This window comes from Rhinoderma darwinii, chromosome 2 (genome assembly GCF_050947455.1).
Source record: "Rhinoderma darwinii isolate aRhiDar2 chromosome 2, aRhiDar2.hap1, whole genome shotgun sequence".
NCBI classification, from domain to species: domain Eukaryota; kingdom Metazoa; phylum Chordata; class Amphibia; order Anura; family Rhinodermatidae; genus Rhinoderma; species Rhinoderma darwinii.
The window spans coordinates 55336196-55362179 of NC_134688.1; the positions used below are offsets into that span (position 1 = coordinate 55336196).

At 41.3% G+C, this 25984-nt stretch overlaps 1 protein-coding gene across 3 annotated transcripts in view; it reads left to right on the plus strand.

Annotated features, from left to right (window-relative positions):
- NUP58 (nucleoporin 58) overlaps positions 1-11620 on the plus strand; it is a 52152-nt gene extending 40532 nt beyond the window's left edge. Inside the window, exons 13-15 of one of the 3 annotated variants that reach the window (XM_075851656.1) lie at positions 3060-3158; positions 5902-5997; positions 9650-11620. In XM_075851656.1, the coding sequence (XP_075707771.1) occupies positions 3060-3158; positions 5902-5997; positions 9650-9819 (365 nt within the window). In that variant the 3' untranslated portion in view covers positions 9820-11620. The remainder of the gene's footprint in view (positions 1-3059; positions 3159-5901; positions 5998-9649) is intronic. The other 2 variants (XM_075851657.1, XM_075851658.1) reach the window with 2 other exon arrangements.
- The last annotated feature ends 14364 nt before the right edge of the window (positions 11621-25984 follow it).

Consider the following 25984-nt stretch of genomic DNA (forward strand, 5'->3'; position numbering starts at 1 on the left):
GCATCAACAATACGATCAGCCGATGAACGAGCATTCATCAGCTGATCGTTGCCCTATTTCCACAGGGCAATAATCGGAAACAATCATTCATATGAACACTCGTTTGCCTGATCATTCATGTAATAGGGCCTATATTTTTCCCAGGTTTAGGAGGCAGTGTCCTCTTAACGCAACAGTTCATGAATGCTCATAAAAATCAGTATTTAAGCTCCATTTTGTCAAGTTACAGACAAGGTACACTTTTTATTTATGTGATTTGACTCTTGTGAGCTTTTAGCGTATTTACATTTTTTTTTATGGCTTTTATATTTTGTTTGTTAGAATATAATAGTGAATAAAGATTGTATTAATATTAAACTATCTTGACTAATATACAGATGGGTTGTCGTTGTTTGTCATGTAAACCTTAATCAGTCGGAGACCACTATGTGGTTGACCTTAACCCAAAAATGTGACGTGTGATATTGCTTAGAGACTCTGTCACCACATAAGTGCCCTATCTCCTACATAAGGAGATCGGCGCTATAATGTAGGTGACAGCAGTGCTTTTTTATTTCGAAAAACTATCTATTTTTACCACTTTATGAGCTATTTTTAGCTTTATGCTAATTAGTTTATTAATGCCCATGTGGGCGTGTTTTTACTTTGGTCAGCGTCATACCCTCCTCTGTACAACACCCACTTGGCTAATCAGTGACCAATCAGCGTCATACACTTCTCTCCATTCATTTACACAGCACTAGCGATATAGTTATATCGTTATGTGCAGCCACATACACAAACCCTAACATTACTGCAGTGTCCTGACAATGAATATACATTACCTCCAGCCAGGACGGGATGTTTATTCAGAATCCTGACACTTCTGAATCTTTTCTGTGAGATTTCCAGCAAGGCAAGCGTAATCTCACGAGATTACGATGTAACCTGTCATTTCAAACGAGATTACGTTTGCATTGCTGGAAATCCCACAGAAAAGATTCAGAAGTGTCAGGATTCTGAATACACATCACGTCCTGGCTGGAGGTAATGTATATTCATTGTCAGGACACTGCAGTAATGTTAGGGTTTGTGTATGAGGCTGCACATAGCGATATAGCTATATCGCTAGTGCTGTGTAAATGAATGGAGAGGAGTGTATGACGCTGATTGGTCACTGATTGGTCAGCGTCATACACTACTCTGTACAACGCCCACTTGGTCTAAAGTAAAAACACGCCCACTTGTGCATTAAGAAACTCAATAGCATAAAGCTAAAAATCGCTAATAAAGTGGTTAAAAATAGATAGTTTTTCTAAATAAAAAGTATTACTGTCACCTACATTACAGCGCCGATCTCCTTATGTAGGAGATAGGGCACTTATAATGTGGTGACAAAGCCTCTTTAAAGTTATTGGTTGCCTTTAAGGCTACAGTAGTATAAGGATGTGAGTGACAGGTTGACAATAAGACATTTGAGTCTGTACTTATACATTGTGTTACTGTTTCATGAGGTTTGACGTGTTTTCTTCAAATATTAGTACAGTAAGATAAAATGCCGCTGCCTTTGGTCTTACAGCTTCGACATGCATTTCAAATCTAAAAGGGCTATTTCCCTTGTAAGTCTTCCACTGCTAGTGCTAGTGATTGGTGTAATTGCACTTAGACCAAGTGTGGTAGTCAAGGTCCACTCACTTTATCAATGTGATCGGCACTACTAAAAGAGCATGTACTCCCATGCATGAGCCCTGAGTCTATGGGGTGGAGCTTGTAGACTTGTTCAGTATTTGACCAATCACATTTCCACCTGCTCAGCAGTCCATGTGATATCCCATGAGGGGCTAGGCAGCTATCGGCATGTAGGGGAAGCTGCTGAATTATGTAGTTCAAGAAGATTTTGTGGAATTGGAGGCTATAATAAATGTTCATTTACATACCTTTTAATTAAGGTACATTGATGACATTCAGGAGGATGTATGTTGTATGAAAAGAATAACCCTCATGTAGTGTAAATATCTATATAATAGATGAAGAGCATTTTGGCGAGTGCAGCTCCTAAATATTCTCACTTCTTAGAGGTCAGGGACACATGTAGTCCTAGTCTGTGAGATTGTTCAGTGTACTTTTATGAAGCGGTATTAACTGCTTATGATGATGGTGCTTTTAGAAAAGCACTATATTTCAGGTTCAATGACTCTCGGGTTCTGTTAAGTGTGTTCCCCACTACCATCACCACTGGCATATCTTATATCCCTTGTTAAATCTGAAAACCAGAAGAGCAGCATGTGTGTGGTGGGGGTGGGGGGCACTGGACTGGGCAGTATTATTCATACACCGTTCAGCTTTAAAATCTTACGCATTTTAAAGTGGAAATCCAGGCAAATTTTTGTAATTACTAAAATGGGTGTACTATGTACAATCCAGGGCTATCCAAACTCCAAATGCAGGAGCTGCTAAATTGGAGAGGTCTCAGTATTATGTAGAGCGTATAGAAAGTTCTAAGAAAATATCCCCTTTATATTCTGTACTTTTTGTTGCCTTTTTTTAACCGCTGTATTTTTACAATATACATCTGTCCCTGATTCATTGGCATTGCAGCACGTGCCGGATGTGGTAAAACCATGTTTCAGTGCACCACAAAAATCAAAAGCAAGTTATATATCGTCTCTGTATTATGTATTTACCACCCCCCCCCACCCCAGCAAATCCAGGCTCTAGACTACCAATGTGTGTGAGAAACTGAAATGTCATAATGTTACCCATTCTTTGAAAATGAAAAATAAATTGAATAAACAATAATCTATGGTTGTGTTCTTTATATTAGTGCTGTTAATCCTGTTAGTAATTCTGTCTTGGCCGTAGCCTTGCTTTCATACAATTCTTAGTGTTTCAACAAATGACTGTGGGAGTAGGTCCTGTATGGTTATATCTTAGTTGGTCCTACCTTTCTGCCTTTTTTAAGTTTTTTGTTTAATTTTTAAAGTAAGGAAAGTTTTTTTTTTTTTGTTTTTTTTTTCCTTTTTTTCTTTGCTTTTTTTTTTCTCTTTTTTTTTTTTTTGTTTGTTTACTCTTTATACTAGGGCCTCGGCCTTCTCTGGGAGTGGGGTTTGGAGCACCATTCGGCTCAGCTATGAGTACTGCTCTGCAGCCGGCTGGCTTGGGCTCTTCAAATCTTGGAGGTACTTTCTATATTCTATTATTGTTACAAATATTTTGCACTGTTAGAAGTGTTGTGATATGGGAACATTGAATTGTTCTTTATGAAGACTTTATTGGGCTTCTTACAATTTTAAACCTTCATCCTTCCTGAGATTGGAATGAGTTTAGTGGACAGACTCTCTTTTCTCTCCTTCGTTCCTTTGCTAATTTTATGCAAAATAAAATTATTTAAAAAAAATAAATATATTTTTCATAGTATTTCTCTGGCTGTATCACATATGTATGAATAGGTCACATGATCGGAGACAATGCGTTTTCCTGGCTTATTAATACTAATCATCTCAAGACCATGTTCAGCACATGGACTAAATAACAATCAAACTTATTTTCCTCCAGGGAAATCAGTCCGATTGATGAAGTGATCTTGCTGTGTAGGCTTTTGTCTATATATCCTCCTATGCTTGTGTATTTGACATTTCCTCCTACATAGGCCTATGTCTATATGTCCTCTTACGTAGGCCTATGTCTATATATCCTCCTGGCTTTGCTGATTCTTTGGTGTGTTTTAACAATTGGAATGATTTTTCTGGCTTCATAGCCATATAAAACATGTAGTTTTGCAAAAAAAAAAAAAAACTATCGTTTTGACATTGGTTTACAACAGCAAAGCAGTTGCAGCCGCCTACCATCACATGGCCGTAAAAGGAGAGCACCTGCGTTTTAACAATGGCATGTGCGAGGTTACAGCTTCATGTACATATGACAATCTCAAGGAAAAGGCGTAAAGTCACATTACATAAATTAGCTACAACTGCACAAAACAGAGTTAAAGGGAAATCATATACTGTATATGCTTCATAAATCCTGAACTAGAGTAATGCACAGATTCAAAGTTCTTACACTCTTAATCTATGCCACCAAATTTGGCACAACGTTAGACTTTTTGTTAGAAACCTTAAATACTTTTAATGTGACATCTTAAAGGGGTTATCCACTTTGGACTATCCTTTTTGTGAGGAAAGGACCACTGTGATCAGCTGTAATCTCAGATGGAACCTGGCAACAAGCTTAGAATTTCCCGGCAGTGCCACCACTGGAGAAATAGAGCATTACATGGCACCCTTTAAAACCAATGGGCTGTTTGTGTAATACATGGACGTGCCAGGTCCTAGAGGTATCTATCTATTCGATCGATGAAGATTCTTAATGAATCGCTCCCCTTTATCAGCTCAGAATGTTTTACTAGAGTATTTGAAAATAGATTTTCTAAATCTTGAGAACCATTCTATTGAGAAGAATTTTGCATATACGGAGTGTCATTACCCAGTTTCACTGACACCCAGGTCTGATCTCCGATGCTGGGAAATGTGTTTAGGTCGGGTCTGCAGATAGGTCCTGCACGTGGGCCTGTGTCAGCACTTTGCATTGTCCGGGTCGTGGACTTGTAGAATGCAATGGTAATAGGTTGTCTATTGTTGGTTCTCATTTTATGTCCTATATCTGCACACCTCAGTATTGTGCCTTAACCTCTGCTTATTACTCTACAGATTCCTCTTTACTATTATGTCTAGCGTTGAGCTTTTAATACGTAAAGATTAAATATTTTGTTAGTATTGCCTTTTAAACAACTAAGTTGGCTTAGTCTCCTCTTGCTCTTCCTTCCTCTTTAGCACCAATTTCTGCTTATCTGCTACTTGGTCCAAAATATCCTGTGGTTTTTTCTCTCTGCTACAGAAGGTTTGAGTTAGGCCTCACTCATGCTTTTGTATTTCATCAGTATTTTGCATCCCTTTTTGTTTTTTTGGGGTGTTTTTAAGCTAAAATAAGTATAATATTGTTTTTGGGTTTTAGGATCCACACCTGGTTTGGGCTTTAAAAAAACGATAGCTGGTCCAAAGCATGTGTTAAAGGAGCTTTAGGCTAGGCCTTATTGACCTTTCTTTTCACTAATCTCAATGCCGGTTTAGAGACCTGGTTATTGTAAGATAGACTGTTTGCTAAGGGCGTGCTGTAGCCATCCGACAGTGTTTTCTATAGCAACCAGTCTGTCTCAAATTGACATTTAGACCAACCCTTTTTTATGATCAGGGGACTGAAATGTTTTTGGACACCTATTATGATAGGCAAGTCAGAAATACAGTAGTGTTCACATGTCCGCGCCTACTGGCTGTGTAGACGTCTGTAATAGGGTATCTTAGGCGCCCTAACATGAAGGGTCTGTCTGGTTACCCGTACCCTTAAAAGCTGAATATCAAATACATTAGGTATGCTAAAACATTGAAAGCTGTAGAAGTATTTAGTGTATTTTACATTAAAATATTGTATAAATTAAACTATATAAAGACCTTTAATTTCCATGCCATAAAGAACCACTCAGGGCAAAACTGATAGTGTTATGCCTAGTTTGGGGCCTGAATCCTTGTCATTCACCACCCCCTAAGTATATCCGTTTTACCCAGAGGGTTCATTAAAGTACCCCAGGTAAACTAGGTCGAGGATCGTAGCTTGCTATCTGCTTACCCTTATGTTTTTATAGAATATTTAGTTTATTTTATAGTCTTTTTAGAAATTGACTTGAAGGCCCTTTAGTGTTTTATAAATGGTGTATATTTAGTGTTAATAAATGTAGCACTTGGTGGAGAAACGGTTATAAATTCTTATTGTTTAGTATGAGTGTATTTTATATATAACCCTTGTAGCTGTCTTTGTGTTACTGTGTTACAAATTATGTTACATGTGTTTTGTCTAATACTGTCCCACTAGGATTTGGAAGTAGTTCTGCTTTTGGAGGCAACACCTCTGGGGCCTCCACCTTTGGCTTTGGAACTCCAAATAAACCATCTGGAAGCCTCAGTGCAGGTTTGTATTGTGTGTATATTATTTGAGCAGCTTTGTAAAGTACAGTGACGCATATATAAAGCATTATATATATGGATAGACGTGTCCCATGGGAAATCTTATACAGATGATTAGAAATACTTATACCAGCAGCTTGCAGAAAATGAGGCTCACCAATGGAAAGCGGGTCCGAGACCCGTGCTGGGAGACGCCCTCTATGATGTCCATATGCCCTAATCGTTTATAGGGTTGTCTTCATATGTCATCCCCTTTTAAGATGGTTTGCAGCTATTCTCCCGCAGTCTGATTCTCTTGTAACCTTTGTTTCCAGCATGAGCTCATTGGATTCTGGCTTCTACATATTTTTTTTACTGGTGTCAATCCCTGAAGGAGAGGTTTTAAATAGTAAATCATGCCGCTTGAACCCCTATATTTGTCAGTCCCAAATATAAGGTCTAGTAAAAATTGGGGTTCTGAGGAGTTTGTATTTTACCCATTTCCTAGGAGAGCTCTTTTAACCTCTTATTGCAATATGATATACAGCGGAATGTAGTACTCACGGGATACTGTACATGTATATAGTCACTGATCGTGAGGACACAACAGCTATGCCTGTGTGATGAGCAACGGGAGTGTGGGTGTGATTGACAGCCAGGAATAGAGAAAACCCTGATCCCAGTCGTTTACCTCCTGAAGGCTCCCATTGTCCTGTTCTGGTAAGCCCCGGCAAAGCAATCACCAGGGCAGGCTGGGAAATCGTGATGGCCCTTGGCCTAATAAAGGCCCCCCAGGGCTGTGTGCCCTATAAGATGCCTGTGTGTTTTGCATGCACAGTCACTATTTTACTGTCGTTTTTTTTTTACTTTTTAAATTTTTCTATTTATTTTTTCACTACTGAAAACATTATTTTACTTTTTTTTTTTTATGACACTTTTTGTTAGTTCCCCCTAGGGGACTTGAACCAGCGATTGTGAGATCGTTGGTACAATACACTACAATACTGATGTATTACAGTATGTTGTGAGTTTTACAAGCTTCTGTTAAGCCCTGCCTGTGGCAGAGGCAGGCAGAAGGCAGTTCTGGGGACCTTCATTAGGCCCCCAGGCTGCCATGACAACTATCGACACTCCGCAATCGTGTCGGAGGGGGGCCACCCCCTTTTCCTAACCGCTGAAATGATGCGCTCACTATTGAACGCAGCATTTAAGTAAATAAACGGTCAGGAACAGGACGATTGCGGTACCTGGCCATTAGTCCCGGGTGTAGGCTGTAATACAGAGCTGACACATGGATAGGGCTCAGCGTGTGCGCGCGATCCCTACATCACCCATTCGCACTATGACGTACCTGGCACGTCCTGTTGTGGGAAAGGGTTAAACGGTGAATATCGGGGGAAAAAAATAAAGGCACTTTTTGTTATGCATTCCCTCATACTAAAAAAAAATCATATTCATTAAACGCTACAATTTCTTTACCTGAAAATGATGATTGACTCCTGCAAAAGACCAGTCCTTAAAAAGCGTCATCTCTTTAAAAAAAATAAAAAAAAAATCATAGGCACCTTTATGCCACTGAAGTGAATGGGAGAAGGCTGTAATACCTTGAACCGCTGTTACAAGTGTGTCAACGATTCACAGTGTGAGCAGCAAAGGAAATGATGGGGAAGCCGCGCGTGTACGAGCCCTGGGGTCTCTTTAAAACAGCTGATCGGCAAGGATGCCGGAAGTCAGACCCGATCAGATATTGATGGCCTTTCCTGAGAATAGGCCATCAGTTTTTTTTAGGATTGGACAACCCCTCTTTAATGTGATGCCAAGCTCTAGCCCCTATATTTTAGCTGCGGCAATCGGTTAAAGTCATAACGTATTTCATACATTGCTGGCAGTGGAAGGGTTAAATGGCCTGCTTGCAAGGTAGTACTACATTTTCACTGGCCACTGCAGGGGATTTGTATGGCTGCACCTACTTCCCCGGCCATAAAAAGTGGATCACTGGGCCAGATTCAATTTAAAGAGACTCTGTCACCACATAAGTGCCCTATCTCCTACATTAGGAGATGGGCGCTGTAATGTAGGTGACAGTAATGCTTTTTATTTAGAAAAACTATCTATTTTTACCACTTTATGAGCGATTTTTAGCTTTATGCTAATAAGTTTCTTAATGCCCAAGTGGGCTTGTTTTCACTTTTTACCAACTGGGCGTTGTGAAGAGACGTGTATGACACTGACCAATCAGCGTCATACACTTCTCTCCATTCATTTATACAGCACATAGCGATTTATCTATATCGCTATTTACAGTCACATAAACACACTATAACGTTACTGCAGTGTCCTGATAATGAATATACATTACCTCCAGCCGGGACGTGATGTGTATTCAGAATCCTGACACTTCTGAATCTTTTCTGTGGGATTTCCAGCAAGGCAAACGTAATCTCGTTTGAAATTAGTTTACATCGTAATCTTGCGAGATTACGCTTGCCTTGCTGGAAATCTCACAGAAAAGATTCAGAAGTGGTCAGGATTCTGAATAAACATCACGTCCTGGCTGGAGGTAATGTATATTCATTGTCAGGACACTGCAGTAATGTTATGGTGTGTTTATGTGGCTGCACATAGCGATAAATAGCTATGTGCTGTATAAATGAATGGAGAGAAGTGTATGACGCTGATTGGTCAGTGTCATACACGTCTCTTCACAACGCCCAGTTGGTAAAAAGTAAAAACACGCCCAGTTGGTCATTAAGAAACTCATTAGCATAAAGCTAAAAATCGCTCATAAAGTGGTAAAAATAGATCGTTTTTCTAAATAAAAAGCACTGCTGCCACCAACATTACAGCGCCGATCTCCTTATGTAGGAGATAGGGCACTTATTTATAATGTGGTGACAGTCTCTTTAAAAAGGGGCGAGATGAACCGAACCCTTTTTAAGCTTTATTTACATAGACCTGAAAAATCCCTTTGACTCTCCTCCTTTTATATTTTCCTCTTGTTGTTTGATATTCCAAAAGTGCAATATAACAAAATAAAAGCAAAAAAAAGTATATAACGCGCCTCCCATGCCCTGAAATATCTTGCATGCAAAGACCCTTTGTAATGATTTGATGTTGGTGCCATGTGTTACATTTGTACAAGTGATCCCTGATCTATGGACTGAACCTTCTAGCTTTCTCCTTCTCTCTGACCCATTTACATTTATTTCATTTTGTCTTTTGAGATTTAAAGTGAACCTGCCACTTAAATACATGCCACGAGACATTTTTCAGCCAAGAAACAATTTTTCCCAGGGAGTTGTAAGTTATTTGGCAAAGTGTTACCGAGTCACACACCCAACGTTGCTAAAGGCACAAAGAGAATTTTTGGAAAGTATACTACTAGGTGATCCGATTTTTCTCCCAAAGCAGTCCAGTAATTCTGACATTTGTATCTAAGCCCTGCATTTCCACGGGAATGTCAGAGTGGAATGAAACTTCATTTTTTTAAGTGATGGGGTTCACTTTAAATAACTTTTTGTGATGTTTTGTCACTTCTCCGTTTCACACAATGTAACCATTCCACAGTGTAAATAAGTGGAGGGAATTGTATCATGTTTTCGCTAGAGTAGAGTTATTTAAATGGAAACCCTTTCTCACTTAAATTAATGGTTTCAAATGTATTTTATCCCCTAAAGGATTTGGCAGTTCATCTACATCTGGATTTAACTTCAGCAATCCCGGGATCAATGCGTCAGCTGGCTTAACCTTCGGAGTATCTAACTCCTCGTCGGCAGGTTTTGGGACTGGATCACAGCTGCTCCAGCTTAAGAAGCCCCCAGCTGGAAACAAGCGAGGGAAAAGATAGACATTTTAGACAATATAATGTAGTTAGTACTTCGAAAGATCTATTTTTCTAAACAAGTGCTGTAATTGTTTCCCAAAAGGTTTATAAAGTTTGTTTAAATGTTTTTGTTATTTTAGTTTTTGGGTTTTTTTCTGTTTTCATGTCCGGAAGTCATTATTATATCTGTAGTGTCTTCCCTGCAAAAATATTTCCAACTTAGGAATTCAATATACACAACGGTCTTTATAAAGGCTTTTGCCTCCAAGGCTAAGGTATTTCTATTGATTAACGATTCAAGCAATGTGTTACCAAAAATGTGCTGTGTTAAGTTTTGTGTTATGCTGTTTGTTTTTTTTACTACAGTGTCGTAAAGCGGTAGGCGTAGGTTCCATATTCTGGTTATAGACTAAAGCTCCATTCACACGACCGTGCCCGTAATTACGTGCGCGGACGGCCGTCCGTATTTATGGGCCGTGCTCCCATTATAAAGTATAGGAGCACGGTCTGTAAAAAAAAAAAAAAAAAGGGACATGTCCTATTTTTTTCGGTGAGAATCTACGGCACGGACACATTCCCGGAAATATACGGGAAGGTGTCCGTCGGCCATAGAAATGAATGGGCCCGTAATTACTGGCGATTTTACGGTCGTGTGCATGGGGCCTAAGGCCTTATTCAGACAGCCGTGTTTAGTACGTGCTATACGGACCATGTGTCTGCAGTATTTCCTGGACCGACCACCGTTCAGGGAGCCGGGCTCCTAGCATCATAGTTATCGGAGTCCCTGCCTTCCCGTGGGAATACTGTCCCGTACTGAAAACATGATTACAGTACGGGACAGTATTCCTGATAGGAGTCAGGGACTTCTAGTATCATAGATAACTATGATTCTAGAAGCCTGGTTGCCTGAACTGTGGTCGGTTCGGGAAATGCGGCTGACGCACGGCCCGTATATCACGGACCGAACGCGGCCGTCTGAATAAGGCCTAAAAAAAGTGAAGGTGTTTACGACTTTTTGCCATAGAGGTAATACTTGGCATTAAAAGTAACAACGATCCTCGCTGCAGCTCCCCTAGCCGTTTGCCTAGTTTACCAATGCAAGTTTTCCATACATTTTAATCAATGGGGTGAGTAATTTCGAGGGCAAAAAAATAAACATTTGGGTTTTAGAAGGTTTTTGTACCCCCTAGTTTTGCAGGGTGATAAGACAGGAAACTTATCTACAGTGACTTCACATCTTATGTAAGAACTTAATTTCCAGCCACAGCGCAAAACCTTCGATTACATAGCACCAGATGTGGCGGGAAATCCATTCTACAGTCTCCTCCCTATAGGTCCATCCTGATAGAGCGCCCTCACCACCTTGTTTTGTGTGGTTACTGTATTTTAGTTTTTTCTGATGCCTACACTTTCACTCGCATTGCATAGCTGCGTTCTCACTCTGTCCGGCCCGATGAGAGCACGGCTTTATTTCGTACATTTCTGCATACATTGTATAATAGATGCATTTCAATAGTGCAGGGTTTGTTGCCTTTTGTTTTCCCCTTTCCCCCGACAGCTACAGTTTTGGACACTGAATTATATTCTCCATTATAAGATGTCTGTGTATTTTGTATTAAACCGGTAAGGATATCTCTTGATCGCATGTTTTCACTATGGTGTATGTATATGTATCGCATACTGAATATGTATATGGACTGGAGTTGTGTAATTGTGACTGTTTTGTAGCACGTATGCCTTTTTCTCACAAATTTTTGTAATATTTCTTTCCTTTAAAAAAGTCATTAAAGAATGTAAGGCGCTACTTGTGGTGCTGAATTGCAAAGATGTTAGTCGTGCTGTGGTGTAGTATCTGATGGAATCCATAACCTTATTGGTGGGGACGCTGTTACGGTGACATCATCGGTGGATCAGATTTTGAGCAGAGTTTGGTCAGCATTAAAGATATTGAACACATTGGCATACACATTAGATAGCTGGATGCTGGTTTGGCTGTCAAGGTCCATTGATACAGGGTGGGACGGTCACTACTGAGGGCGACACCATTAAAAATGGCCACATATGAACATGGATAGTTTTAAAAAATCTGTATGAAACGAATGGTTGAATAGCTCTGCGTATATGATTGCCTTGTTCCATTGGAAGCTTGTACATACCCTGTTTAGTATCACATATGAGGCGCTGTTCACACAAGGGTTAAAATACCTTTTACTTGAGGTTCTGTGCGATTAGATAAACATGGCAGTTTTCTTCCAGATCCATTGGTTGTCCATGGTTTACAGCTCAGCGCTATTCAAGTGAATAGGGTTGAGCTGTAATACTACATACAACCTATGGTGGCGCTGTTTCTGCGCGAATGCAGACATATTTTTTAATCTTTAACCGGTGCCTTATCCCTTTTGATAGCATTAAATTACCATCAGTATTGACTGGTTATGGGTATTGCCATGCTTGAGCAGTTTTCCAGTGTTCATGAATACCCAGTAATTATTTTGAAGCCATTACCACATATATAAGCCCAGATTTACAAAGACTGGTGTTTCATACGCCAGTCTTCAACCAATGCCCGCTCTAGTAAGAGCCGGCATCGGTTTCTGCTATAACTTATGGAGTCCATTATAGTACATTATGGGGCTGAAGGTGACCCGGCCCCTCCAGCTAAGCCCCACACACTTTTTATAATTGCGGAAAATCTAAGGTCACAAATTTTTGCCCTACAGGCTTGCACAAAAATTTTAAACTTTTTTTTTCTGCCAGAAAACTAGCGCCAATCTCTTAATAAATCTCCTGTGTGAATCACCTGACGTTTATCATCGCTGAGACGAGATGGCAATGACCTAGTTCCGGGCATAATCCCCACCTCGTAATAATAATGGTTCATGCCATATACGTTATTTATTGGGACATCATAAAAGGGATTGTTAAGAAAAAGTGCAACTCGTCTAGTCTGGTATTACGGCTCGCCACAATTTAAGGTCGCAAGGCAGAGCTATAAAAATTTAAAAAAAAGAAACACTTGTCTGGGGGCTGCATTCGGTTTTTGTTTTTTTTTTGACTCTCGACAACTCCACTAATTCAGGCCAATGACTTGTCAACGAATAATAGTCACAATATAATTTTCTTCGGGTTGACTATATGCATGAATAAATGACCAGGTTACAGTCTCTACATCTGGGCTATTATGTATGTTGTGTTTAAAGTCTCCAGTAGTTCTTATGACTAATTGCAGTTTATACACTATTTATGTTGCTGTATACTTAATGCTGGTACTACAGTGCCATCATCCTGATCTAGCATGGAAAGGACCCTGACATCATCCTGATCTACAATCATCAGACACTGCTCCAGTATTAGGCTTTACTGTGAATGTCATACAGGGGTAGAGGCAATTTCATCCAGCCGTCATTTCATGTATAAAACACATTACTAGGGCAGTAGGACATCAATTCCCACTCTATGACTGAGCTTTTAGGGGAATGGTGAGTGCATTTTTGGCATGAGTTCACAGCTTTACTTTATTAGGGGAGTGCAATGCTGACCAGTGTCACTGGTCCTGAGCTCCTTGGTAAAAGAAAATCTAAATATTGACACAAACACTTTAAAGGCCGTCCCCGACCTGAAGGGAAGACAACACATTGTCGTTTACAGCATCTGCACATATTCCTAGAAGGCTTCGTTCACATCTGTACTGGCATCTGTCTGAACGGAGCCCTGACCGACACTATCACCATTGATTTCAATGATTACTGATCCGGTGTCAATGGTATCCATTTGTCTCCGTTGTGCATGGGTTCCTTCGATTTGACGGAATCAATACCGTAGTCCGAAAGGTGGTGACGGAAACATACGGTATGGTTTCTGTCTGTCGGGACTCTGTTCCGTCAGAAAGGAGCCCTAGCGCAGATGTGACTGCAGCCTTATTCAGTTTTCTATTACCTGGGACTCCTTAACTGTTGCAAAATTACTGCACCCATCATGCTGTCAGGACATGCTGGGAAGCCTCAGGTGTGGGAACGCTGCTTTAAAGGTGCCCATACACTTACGATAACTTTTGCCCGTGTGCTTTTTGGTCAACACCCCCCCCCCCCCCCCCGACTCAGCCTTTAACATGCACGCTTGGTGAGAAAAGAATAAGCTGCTGCCGGACCCCGGCGGGAACAAATGATCGTACATGTCCTATCCTTCAGCAGATGTTGGTGGAGTTGGGAGACCTATAAACCATGGATAATCGGTGGGTTCTGACAACTTTCATCTAATATGTATTGACACTATTCACATGAGGCAGATTTGTTGTAGAAATTTCTGCCACTGAAATTCTGTTGAATCTGAATGGGGTTGTTTTGGTGGCAAGCACGTGGATTTCTGAAAACTATTTAGAGGAATGCGATGGTCACAGAAATTTCTGCAGCAAATCTGCAGTCTACCTTATGTGTAATGTGCAGTTACATTTTAGCAATTGCTGCTTAAGGCTATGTTCACACGGAGTGTTTTGGGGGAGGAATATCTGCCTCAAAATTCCGTTTGGAACTTTGAGGCAGATTTTCCTCTCCCTGCACGCCGATTTTTGCGCCGTTTTTCGCCCGCGGCCATTGAGCGCCGTGGGCATAAAACAGCGCGAAATGCGCTTTCTCTGCCTCCCATTGAAGTCAATGGGAGGTCAGAGGCGGAAGCGCCCGAAGATAGGGCATGTCGCTTCTTTTTCCCGCGAGGCAGTTTTACTGCTCGCGGGAAAAAGACGCCGACGCCTCCCATTGAAATCAATGGGAGGCATTCTCGGGCCGTTTTTGCGACGCGCTTTCCGCGTCAAAAAACTCGGCAAAATATCCCGTGTGAACATAGCCTAAAAGAGCCTGACTAGTCCAGAAAAATCCTCTCTCTTCCCCCCCCCCATTACTACTTTATCTCACATATCACTAGTTCTGAGAACCTCCAAAAATAAGTATTTGTATATAATATATACATTATTATTTATCTATTAGGTAAATGATCACTCAAGGCTCCAATCTTAGCCATGGGCTGTCGGCTGTTTCATCTTAACCCTTTTCAAAAGACTAAGCTGAGTTGCAATGCCACGTACAGCCCACGGATAAGAGTGGCGTTGTGAAAGTGTAGATCTTTTTGTCTAATCCCTTTAACTTTTATTAGTTGCTATCTGTATGTTTAGCATTGATGGTGTTCCCCAGATAACTTGTTCTCCCATTCTTACAGCCAGGAACCTATAGCTGTATTTCTTCTACCATGGGACCAATGGAATGGTAAAATGCCATAATTTCCGTCAACCCATTCTTACATGCGATCCTTTAGTAATTCTGTATTTTTAATTCTGATAAAGTTTGTTCTTGGCGCAGAAGACAATATGAAGGTAATTGGTTTATTGGTGTCACATCCATCCAGAATAATGTCCGAGTCGTGCTCCAATGGCCTGTTACCACATGTTCGCTTGGCGCAGATTAAGCACTTCTCCTGTGACATTGTGGTATTTTCCCTCATTACCGTACTAAAACCCTCATTTCATATCTAAACTACATATTCTTAGGCTTTATTTACACAAAACCTATTTCACGTCCGTGTGTTCTCCGTTTAAATAACAGACCGCAAGATGACCAATGCAATCCCATGGGGCTATTCGCACAGTCGTGTTTTTTCACTGAGCGTGTGTTTGCTGGGAGAAGCTCAGCATGTCCTATTCTGGTCCGTTTTCGCAGATCAGACTCGCTTATTGGAGTCTATGGGTGCGTGAAAAAACAGACGGCATCCGGGTGCTAAAGAAATGCAGAGAAAATGTAAAACCAGGAAGTGCTCGCAGAGGAGAAACATGGACGACATAACGGATGAAACCGGAAACCACCCTGATGCAACACGTACAGTCAGATGCATGAAAAATGGACCGTTTATTTGGGGGGTGCAGATCTGACATGCTTGTGTAAATAATTCCTTATTACTATAGTATTATCCATGTCCGCAACATTTAGTTTTTGGTGGACGCATCGAGATTCTACAGAACCTGGATCACCATGATATGGCATTCCAAGGTTAGTAGGCCAGGGAGGGTAACGTGGTTTTGGGATTTTGCAACCTGATTAGAGCCTTCTGAAACCGGCCCTAAGCTGCTTGTGGTAAAAATCTCAAATACTTGTAACGAAGCAGTTAATTTTTTGTGATTCTTCTATGATCATGCCACACGAGTGCTATGAGGTCTTTGTAAGAGCATGAGGATTTGTAACTCATATTTGTAGTGAATTTGGCAGCCTTTTATCAAATCAAATATGTAACGGTGACGTACTCCAGCGACACGACGCATGCAGCCAAGACTTCCATGTGTAGGCTTCAGAATGAACTCGCTGATCGCCAAGATCCCCGTATATGCCGAGAGAGCATGACTGGGTTTTGATTCTTTCTTTGTGGGCCAATTCCAGCAAGGTGCTGCAAGCACACAAATAAAAACTATTTATGAGGTGACGCCAAGGCAAAAAAGCTGAACAATGATCTGTAGCATTGAATGTTCTTGTTTATAAGCAGCCAAGTGGAGACATAAGCGTTAGACATATTGCGCAAAAGTAAGCGGTTTATTAAGGAGACCGTTTGAGAAAGTGTTCATTCCTCTAGAAGACCGAAAGCTGGAACTAAGCGTTGCAATGCAAAAACCTTTATTCTGGGTAGGGTTGCACTGAGGTTTAGTATAACATTCATACACCGCGTTCCAAATTATTATGCAAATGTTATTTTTCGCTGATTTTCCTAAATAGTCGATGCAAATGACAGTCAGTATAATCTTCAAGCCATCAACCGTTGGAGTATAATGCAAATTTTATTGAACAAATCTCCTAATGATAACAGATTTTTTTTTAGAAGTAAAAAACTAAAAATGCACTGTTTCAAATTATTATGCACAACAGAGATCAAAACATTTTAAAGGTTGTAAAGAGAACTAAAATGGTAATTTGTTGAATTTGCAGCATCAGGAGGTCATATTTACAGAAATCAAAAGCTCTTTCAATCAAAAAAAATTTAGCAGGCCAAGTTACATGTTAACATAAGACCCCTTCTTTGATATCACCTTCACAATTCTTGCATCCATTGAATTTGTGAGTATTTGGACAGTTTCTGCTTGAATATCTTTGCAGGATGTCAGAATAGCCTCCCAGAGCTTCTGCTTTGATGTGAACTGCCTCCCACCCTCATAGATATTTTGCTTGAGGATGCTCCAAAGGTTCTCAATAGGGTTGAGGTCAGGGGAACATGGGGGCCACATCATGAGTTTCTCTCCTTTTATGCCCATAGCAGCCAATGACACAGAGGTATTCTTTGCAGCATGAGATGGTGCATTGTCATGCATGAAGATAATTTTGCTACGGAAGGCACTGTTCTTCTTTTTGTACCACAGAAGAAAGTCTTCAGTCATAAACTCTATGTACTTTGCAGAGGTCATTTTCACACCGTCAGGGACCCTAAAGGGGCCTATCGGCTCTCTCCCCATGATTCCAGCCCAAAACATGACTCCGCCACCTCCTTGCTGATGTCGCAGCCTTGTTGGTACATGGTGGCCATTCACCAACCATCCACTACTCCATCCATCTGGACCATCCAGGGTTGCACGGCACTCATCAGTAAACAACACGGTTTGAAAATTAGTCTTCATGTATTTCTGAGCCCACTGCAACCGTTTCTGCTTGTGAGCATTGTTTAGGGTTGGCCAAATAATAGCTTTATGCACACTTGCAAACCTCTGGAGGATCCTACACCTTGAAGTTCGCGGGACTCCAGAGGCACCAGCGGCTTCAAATACCTGTTTGCTGCTTTGCAATGGCATTTTAGCAGCTGCTCTCCTAATCCCATTAATTTGTCTGGCAGAAACCTTCCTCATTATGCCTTTATCTGAACGAACCCATCTGTGCTCTGAATCAGCCACAAATCTTTTCACAGTACGATGATTACGCTTACGTTTTCTTGAAATATCCAATGTTTTCATACCTTGTCCAAGGTATTGCACTATTTCACGCTTTTCGGCAGCAGATCCTTTTTCTTTCCCATATTGCTTGAAACCTGTGGCCTGCTTAATAATGTGGAACGTCCTTCTTAAGTAGTTTTCCTTTGATTGGGCACACCTGCCAAACTAATTATCACAGGTGTCTGAGATTGATTACAATGATCCAAAGAGCCCTAAGGCTGGATTCACACGACCATGTTACGTCCGTAATGGACGGAACGTATTGCGGCCGCTAATCCCGGACCGAACACACTGCAGGGAGCCGGGCTCCTAGCATCATAGTTATGTACGACACTAGGAGTCCCTGCCTCGCTGCAGGACAACTGTCCCGTACTGTAATCATGTTTTCAGTACGGGACAGGTGTCCTGCAGCGAGGCAGGGACTCCTAGAGTCATACATAACTATGATGCTAGGAGCCCGGCTCCCTGCACTGTGTTCGGTCCGAGATTAGCGGCCGAAATACGTTCCGTCCATTACGGACGTAACATGGTCGTGTGAATCCAGCCTAAGACACAATACCATCCATGAGTTTCATTGAAAAACTAATAATTAAATGTTTATGACATTTAAATCCAATGTGCATAATAATTTGGAACACGGTGTACAGCTTATATAAATCTTCGGCCTCATGCCCACTTCAGCTTATTCCTTCAGGGTGCTATCCGTTTTTTTCACTGATAGCACCCTGACCCATTCATTGCAATGGACCCATGCACACTTCCGTTATTTTCACGTATCTGTTGTTCCGTTCCGTCAAAAGTAGAGCATGTCCTACTTTTGCCAGTAATTCCGTGACGCCCATAGAAGTCAATGGGTCCATGAAAAAAACAGACGGCATACGGAAGGCTTCCATGTGCGGTCCGTTTTTGATGGATCCGTTGCCCTAGCAATGGCAGGGCGTGCCAAAGTTCACAGACTACAGTACACATTCATTCCTGAAGATGGATGTCGAGAGACTGTTAACGGATCCGTGAAAAACCGAAGCACAACGTCCGTTTAAAACGGAAACACGGAACGGACACGGATACCATAACGGACACACGGATCCATGAAAAATGGCCGTGAAAACGGTGATGGAAGTGAGTATGAGGCCTAAGGGTATGTTCACAGGGAGTGTTTTCAGGCGTATGTCGGGGCATTTACGCCTGAAAAAACGGAAGCAGAACACCTCCAAACATCTGCCCATTGATTTCAATGGGAAATACAGCGTTCTGTTCCGATGGGCCGTTTTTTACGTAAAAAGACGCCTGCGAAAATGTAGTTCATGTCACTTCATGGGACGTTTTTGGAGCTGTTTTTCATTGACTCTATAGAAAAACAGCTCCAAAAACGGCGGTAAAAAATGCTGCAAAAATTGCGAGTGGCTTAAAAAGCAGGAGCTGTTTTCCCTTGTTTATGGTGGCAATTTGCATTAGCTCCAGATTGTTATGAAGAGTGATCAGATGAATTGCAAAGTCATTCCTTGCCATGAAAATGATCTTAATGACAAAAACCCCATTTCCACTGCATTTCATCCCTGGCCCAAAATGAGCCGCTAACATCATTTCAGTGATCTTCTCAGATTGACTCCAATGAAAAACAGCTCCAAATTACATCCGTAAAAGACGCCCCGCACAACGCGAGTACATGCAATTACGTCTGAAATTCAGGAGCTGTTTTCTCCTGAAAACAGCTCCGTAATTTCAGACGTAATTGCAGTTATCGTGTGCACATACTCTTAGGCCACACGGTGCAGTCACGGTGCATTTATGTTGCATTTTTAAACTGCAGCAATTCAATTTTTCAATAGAAGTCAATGGTGAAATGTTTGTTATGGACAGACGGCTGCTATTATATTACAATGCGTTTTTTGCGCAGTAAACTGCATCTCCATAATGTCCGACCGCATGCAGTTAATGACCGCACCGCCAATGTTGTTGCTGAACTGCTTGCGTTTTTGCTAACAGTTCTCCAATGTATTGTAATGAACTATATACAGGAAGCACATAACAAACTTCTACACGGGTGAAAACTATGTCCATCAATTATTTCCTTTAAAAACGCAACAGAACTGCAGCATTAGACCTTATTCACACGAACGTATAATACGTCCGTGCTAAGTGCGTGATTTTCACGCGCGTGGCACGGACCTATGTTACTGAATGGGGCCGTTCAGACTGTCAGTGAATTTCATGCATCGTATGTGCGCTGCGTGAAACGCACGACATGTCCTATATTTGCCCGTCTTTCGCGCTGCACACACCCATTGACGTCAATGGGTGCGTGCAAATCGCGCTCGGCACACGGAAGCACTTCCGGGTGCCGCGGGTGATGCGCACTACAATAGTCAAAACTATGAATGAAAACAGAAAAGCACCACGTGCTTTTCTGTTTGTAAACATAAAACCAGAGTGTCATCATGATGCCGGCTGCGCGAAAATCACAGAGCCATGCATCATATGCTGATGACACACGGACCTTTTGCGCGCGCAAAACGCAGCATTTTTTGCGCGCATAAAATGGACACGCTCGTCTGAATCCGGCCTTACAGAGACAAAAACGCATGCAGTTGACCGCATGCGGTTTTCAAACGCAACAAAGCCCGCCACAAAACCGCGTCAACGACGCACCGTGTGGCCTTACCCTTAAAGAGGCTCTGTCACCAGATTTTGCAACCCCTATCTGCTATTGCAGCAGATCGGCGCTGCAATGTAGATTACAGTAACGTTTTTATTTTTAAAAAACGAGCATTTTTGGCCAAGTTATGACCATTTTTGTAGTTATGCAAATGAGGCTTGCAAAAGTACAACTGGGCGTGTTTAAAAGTAAAAGTCCAAGTGGGCGTGTATTATGTGCGTACATCGGGGCGTGTTTACTACTTTTACTAGCTGGGCGTTCTGATGAGGAGTATCATCCACTTCTCTTCAGAACGCCCAGCTTCTGCCAGATCACACTGTGACGTCACTCACAGGTCCTGCATCGTGTCAGACGAGCGAGGACACATCGGCACCAGAGGCTACAGTTGATTCTGCAGCAGCATCGGCGTTAGCAGGTAAGTCGATGTAGCTACTTACCTGCAAACACTGATACTGCTGCAGAATCAACTGTAGCCTCTGGTGCCGATGTGTCCGACACGATGCAGGACCTGTGAGTGACGTCACAGATCTGCACTGCCAGAAGCTGGGCGTTCTGAAGAGAAGTTGATGATACTTCTCATCAGAACGCCCAGCTAGTAAAAGTATTAAAAACGCCCCGATGTACGCACATAATAGACGCCCACTTGGACTTTTGAAAGCCTCATTTGCATAACTACAAAAATGGTCATAACTTGGTCAAAAATGCTCGTTTTTTAAAAATAAAAACGTTACTGTAATCTACATTGCAGCGCCGATCTGCTGCAATAGCAGATAGGGGTTGCAAAATCTGGTGACAGAGCCTCTTTAAGAGGGAGATGATGCTTGAAATCATAGTCCTCTACTGTTAACCATGGTTACCTCTCAGGAAACATGTGCAGTCATCATTGCTTTGTATGAACATTGCCTTGGAATAAGCCATGACAGGATACAAAGTTGTTATGCAAAGATTTTGCCTTCCAAGTCTCTATGCATCCATAGCCTTAATGAGAGAGAAAAAATAGAAATAAGACAAAAGACAGAAGCCACAAATATGTCTGCCATGTTTACAAAAATATTCCAAAAAACATCAAACGGTATATTCTAATAGATCTCGACAAGAATTTATTCATTGAAACCATGTTTACAAGTCGGTTACATTTAATTCAAATACATTTTTGAGTAAATCTAAATGAAATTGCGTACAACGTCAACATCCTCATGTTTTAGGGCCTATCTCAGAGCACTAAAATAACCAAAGTATAAAAAGAAAATACATTTCTCCACCTGAGATTAATATGGCTCTCTAAGCTCCGACCCATAAAGGATGAAAATATTACTACTCAAAACAAATGAATCTACAGTATTGGCTGCCATGACAGATGAATTGTATATTGATCTGTAATAAGCAAGTGCATTGTATTAAACCGATAAAATCCTCTATTTCTTTATACTATATACAATAAATATACTTTACAGTGAAATTGACTTCTCTTCATAATAAAATAATATTTATTTCGGTATGAAATGATTCTGACTGTTGTTGTTTAATCTAGAACAGGAGAGAAAAAGAGACACGGCGCCACATAGTGCAAAATAAAAGCTAGATTAGGCGAGGGAGCAAACTTTGTTAGAAATAAGCTCACCTAGACCAATGGACACCGTTTGGTGTCAAACGAGCATAGGGGCTGCTGCCAGGTCGAAAACACAGCAAACGAAGTTTGTTGTCCAGATTTGAGACTTTAAAAAATAAAAAAATGGGACCACCGGCGCTGCAATGATGAGCAGGAAGATAAAAGACTTTAAACAGACATTGGCCTGATGAAGACACCAGTCCGGTGTTGAAACGCGTAGCCTCTGACATTAAAACCTTTGCCGTGATGTCTGTTTAAAGTCTTTTATCTTCCTGCTCATCATTGCAGCGCCGGTGGTCCCATTTTTTTATTTTTTAAAGTCTCTGTTGTTGTTTAAGTCATTTTAATTTATATCTCTAAATGTTCATATTTATATCATGGTATTTTACAAAAATTTCTGACAAAAATAAGACAATTATTCACAATAAAATGTATCAAACAACATAAAAGGCTCATCTATGACAGCCGTCTGAGAGAAAAATATGGGGCCTTGTGGCCCACGGCAACCAATGAGATTTTTTTTCCTGTACATTTTAGAAAACGAAAGCTGACTGGTTGCTTTGGGCAACAAGGACTCTTTATTCTATTATATAATGCTGATATTTGCCCCTTCTTGTAGACCCAGACAGGGAAATACAAGAAAGAATGTCCTCACACTGTAAAACTTAAAAAATGTTTGACATGAGAGTCTATGGGCAACAAATGGCCGACGGATGCCTCTGATGGATGACATCTGTGACCCATAGACTACTATGTCAGAAGACGTATAAGTTTAAAGTATACGGTCCACTACTGGATACCGGTAACGTATCCTTTTTTTTAACATGGGAGTTTATGGTCAGTGGATGGCTGATAGATGGCATCCGTCGGAGTTAGACATTTTTCTTTACATGTTTGGCTCTGTTTACACTTTCGTTATGATTTCCGTTTTTACAGGAGCCTTAATGTATATGACGGATCTGTTATGATCAGTTATGACGGATCCATTTTATCTCCATTCATTTATAATGGATTTATAATCAGCCATGTTTCTGTCAGCTATCAGGTTTATATTTTTTGCTAGATACAATACTGCAGCATGCTACACTATTCTGACCATCAAAAAGCAACTGAAGCCTCATGGAAAATAACAAACAAAGGCTCTGTTCACACCTTGGATAAACATATCGTGCCATACATTTCCGGTTATGTCGGAATTAGGCTATGTTCACATCTGCATTTAGTTTTCTGTTATTCTGCTCCATCAGCGGAGCAAAGTAACGAGAAAAACGGAAATGTCACATGCCCGAAACCAACAGCGCCCGAAGCAACCCATAGATTTGAATGACGTGCAGTCATCATTGCTTTGCATGAAAGGGGCTTTACAGGTAAGGACATTGCTGCTTGTAAGATTGCCCCTTACTCAACCATTTATGAGATCACCAAGAACTTCAAGGAGAGAGGTTCAATTGCTGTAAAGAAGTCTTAAGGGCGCACATGAAAGTCCAACAAGTGCCAGAACTGTCTCGTAAAGAGGATTCATCTACAGGATCGGTTCAACACCAGTGCAGAGAATGCTCAGGAATGGCAGCCGGCAGGTGTCAGTGCATCTGCACGTACAGTGAGGCGATGGCTTTTGGAGGCTAGCCTGGTGTCAAGAAGAGCAGCAAAGAAGCCACTTCTATCCAAGAAAAACCATCAAGGATAGCCTGATATTCTGCAGGAAGTACAGGGATTGGACTGTAGAGGACTGGGGTTACGTCATTCTCTGTGATGAAGCCCCCTACAGACTGTTTGGGACATCTGGAAGAATGATGGTCCAGTGAAGAAAAGGTGAGCACTACAATGAGACCATCATGTGTGGGGTTGCTTTTCATCTAAGGGAGTAGACTCACTCACAATTCTGCCTAAGAACACTTCGGTATCTAAACATCCTCCAAGAGCAACTTCTCCCAACGATCCAGGAGCAATTTGGTGATGAACAATGCTTTTTCCAGCAGGATGGAGCACAATGTCACAAGGCAAAAGTGATAACTAAGTGGCTCGGTGAACAAAACATTGACATTTTGGGTCCATGGCCAGGAAACTCTCCAGATCTCAATCCCATTGAGAATCATGCAGAAATGAGTTGCCAGCAGTCGGGATTTGGCCAGAATCTGATATCCAGCATGCCAGGGCCAATTGCAGAAGTCTTGAAAAAGAAGGGTCAATAGTGTAAATGAGCCTTTGCATAAACTTTATGTATTTGTCAATAAAAGTTTAAAAACTTATGAAATGCTTATAATTGTACTTTAGTATACCATAGAAACATCTGACTAAAAGATCTAAAAACACTGGATGCAGCAAACTTTGTGAAAACCAAAATGTGCGTCAGTCTCAAACTTTTGGCACGGATTGTACAGGGTGGAGCGCATAATGCAACAGAATGAAATGTAATCCCATGAACATGCAAAAAAACCTAATGTATATAAAATAGGCAATGTCCCCCAACTATGGTGGGTAAATATAAGCAATCCAGGAACTGTATCCATAAGATCTAATGGGGTAATGTGTGTAGGACTAATATCAAGTTTCAAACATACCCCAAGAAAACGTGAACATACAAAGTGAACGTTCCGCGATACATACCCATATGGATAACAAACCGGGATGGCACCAACCCTGACGCGCGTTTCGGCACAGCCTTCATCTGGGGTTAGTGTCATCTCCTCAGATAACATCCTTTATTTTACAGTCATCCAACCAGCAGCATCCATGTATTCCACCTACCACCAGAACTTGTTCAGCGTCATGGCCCACACAGTTGACTATCCCCACACTTCAGACTGCTGCGTCCCGCAGCGTCTGGCATCATCATCACTTTGGTAGAAGTTATAGCAGATTAGTCTCGCTAAACTCTCTGAGAAAAACGATTACACTTTGTTATGCCTAGTGCAGGGCCTCAGGGGGAGGAGCATGACAAAAGGATTCAAAGAGAGAAGTCCAGCACCACCCCTGAGGAGCACTACAGAGAGGACTCGTGAAACACAACAATGCAGATTATGATGGTGCTGCATACTGTAAATACACAGAAACAATTTCATTTTATAGCAAATGCTAGAAAAAAAAATGTTTAAATGTATCCACAAAACCAATGATAATTGCCATGTTTCCATTCATACATTCCTTCGTTCCATTACCATTTTGTAAACCGGCTTGATTTGTGTTAGAGGAGACAAGTTTATTATGTTTTGGCTGTATAGTGCTGCACATTAGGAAATCTTTGCGTTCTTCATTATCCCTTTGGTGACAGAACAGCTGAAGAAGACATTTCTGAGGTTTTGAAGGAATGCTATCTGATGCTTCATACTGAAGAAAATCAAACCACCCTATTCCATAAGAGCCTCCAGGCATTTCATGTTTAACAGTTGTGGTAACTCCTCAGATATCAGATATAGATGACTCACAGGAAAATGGAGATGCACTAAAATATTATTTAAAAAAATTCTCCATTTCAGAAGAATCTCCACATTGTGTTCTACAGCCGAAAAAATAGGCGGAAGCTTGGAAGAACTTCATGTAGAGGCCAACTGGTCATCTGTACAGTTATTGAACATGCTCAGGTGGCAGTCGCATCAAGGACCTTCTGCCACATAAGACGACACCCCTATTATCAATGGCATATGGTAGGCTACAGTCGTGGGAGGGTCGGCAGTCAGCAAGTTCCACTGAAATTTGGGGGTTTAGCCGACATACATCTAATATGTATGGCCAGCTTTATTGATACAAGGACAGGTTAGTCGTATAATACATTGCTGCAAAGCGGCACCATTCGGTGGCACACAGAGTGCCTACCACAAAGAGAACCATGTACTGTGTACATGGCTTTGCTTTGTGCATGAAGCCTAAAATGATAGAAACAAGAAGATCATTTCAAGAGGAACTGTCATGTCCTCTGAAATCTAAAAGCAGCTGGATAGCTTACCAGCCTCTGTAGCGCCGAGTGCAGCGCTGGTTT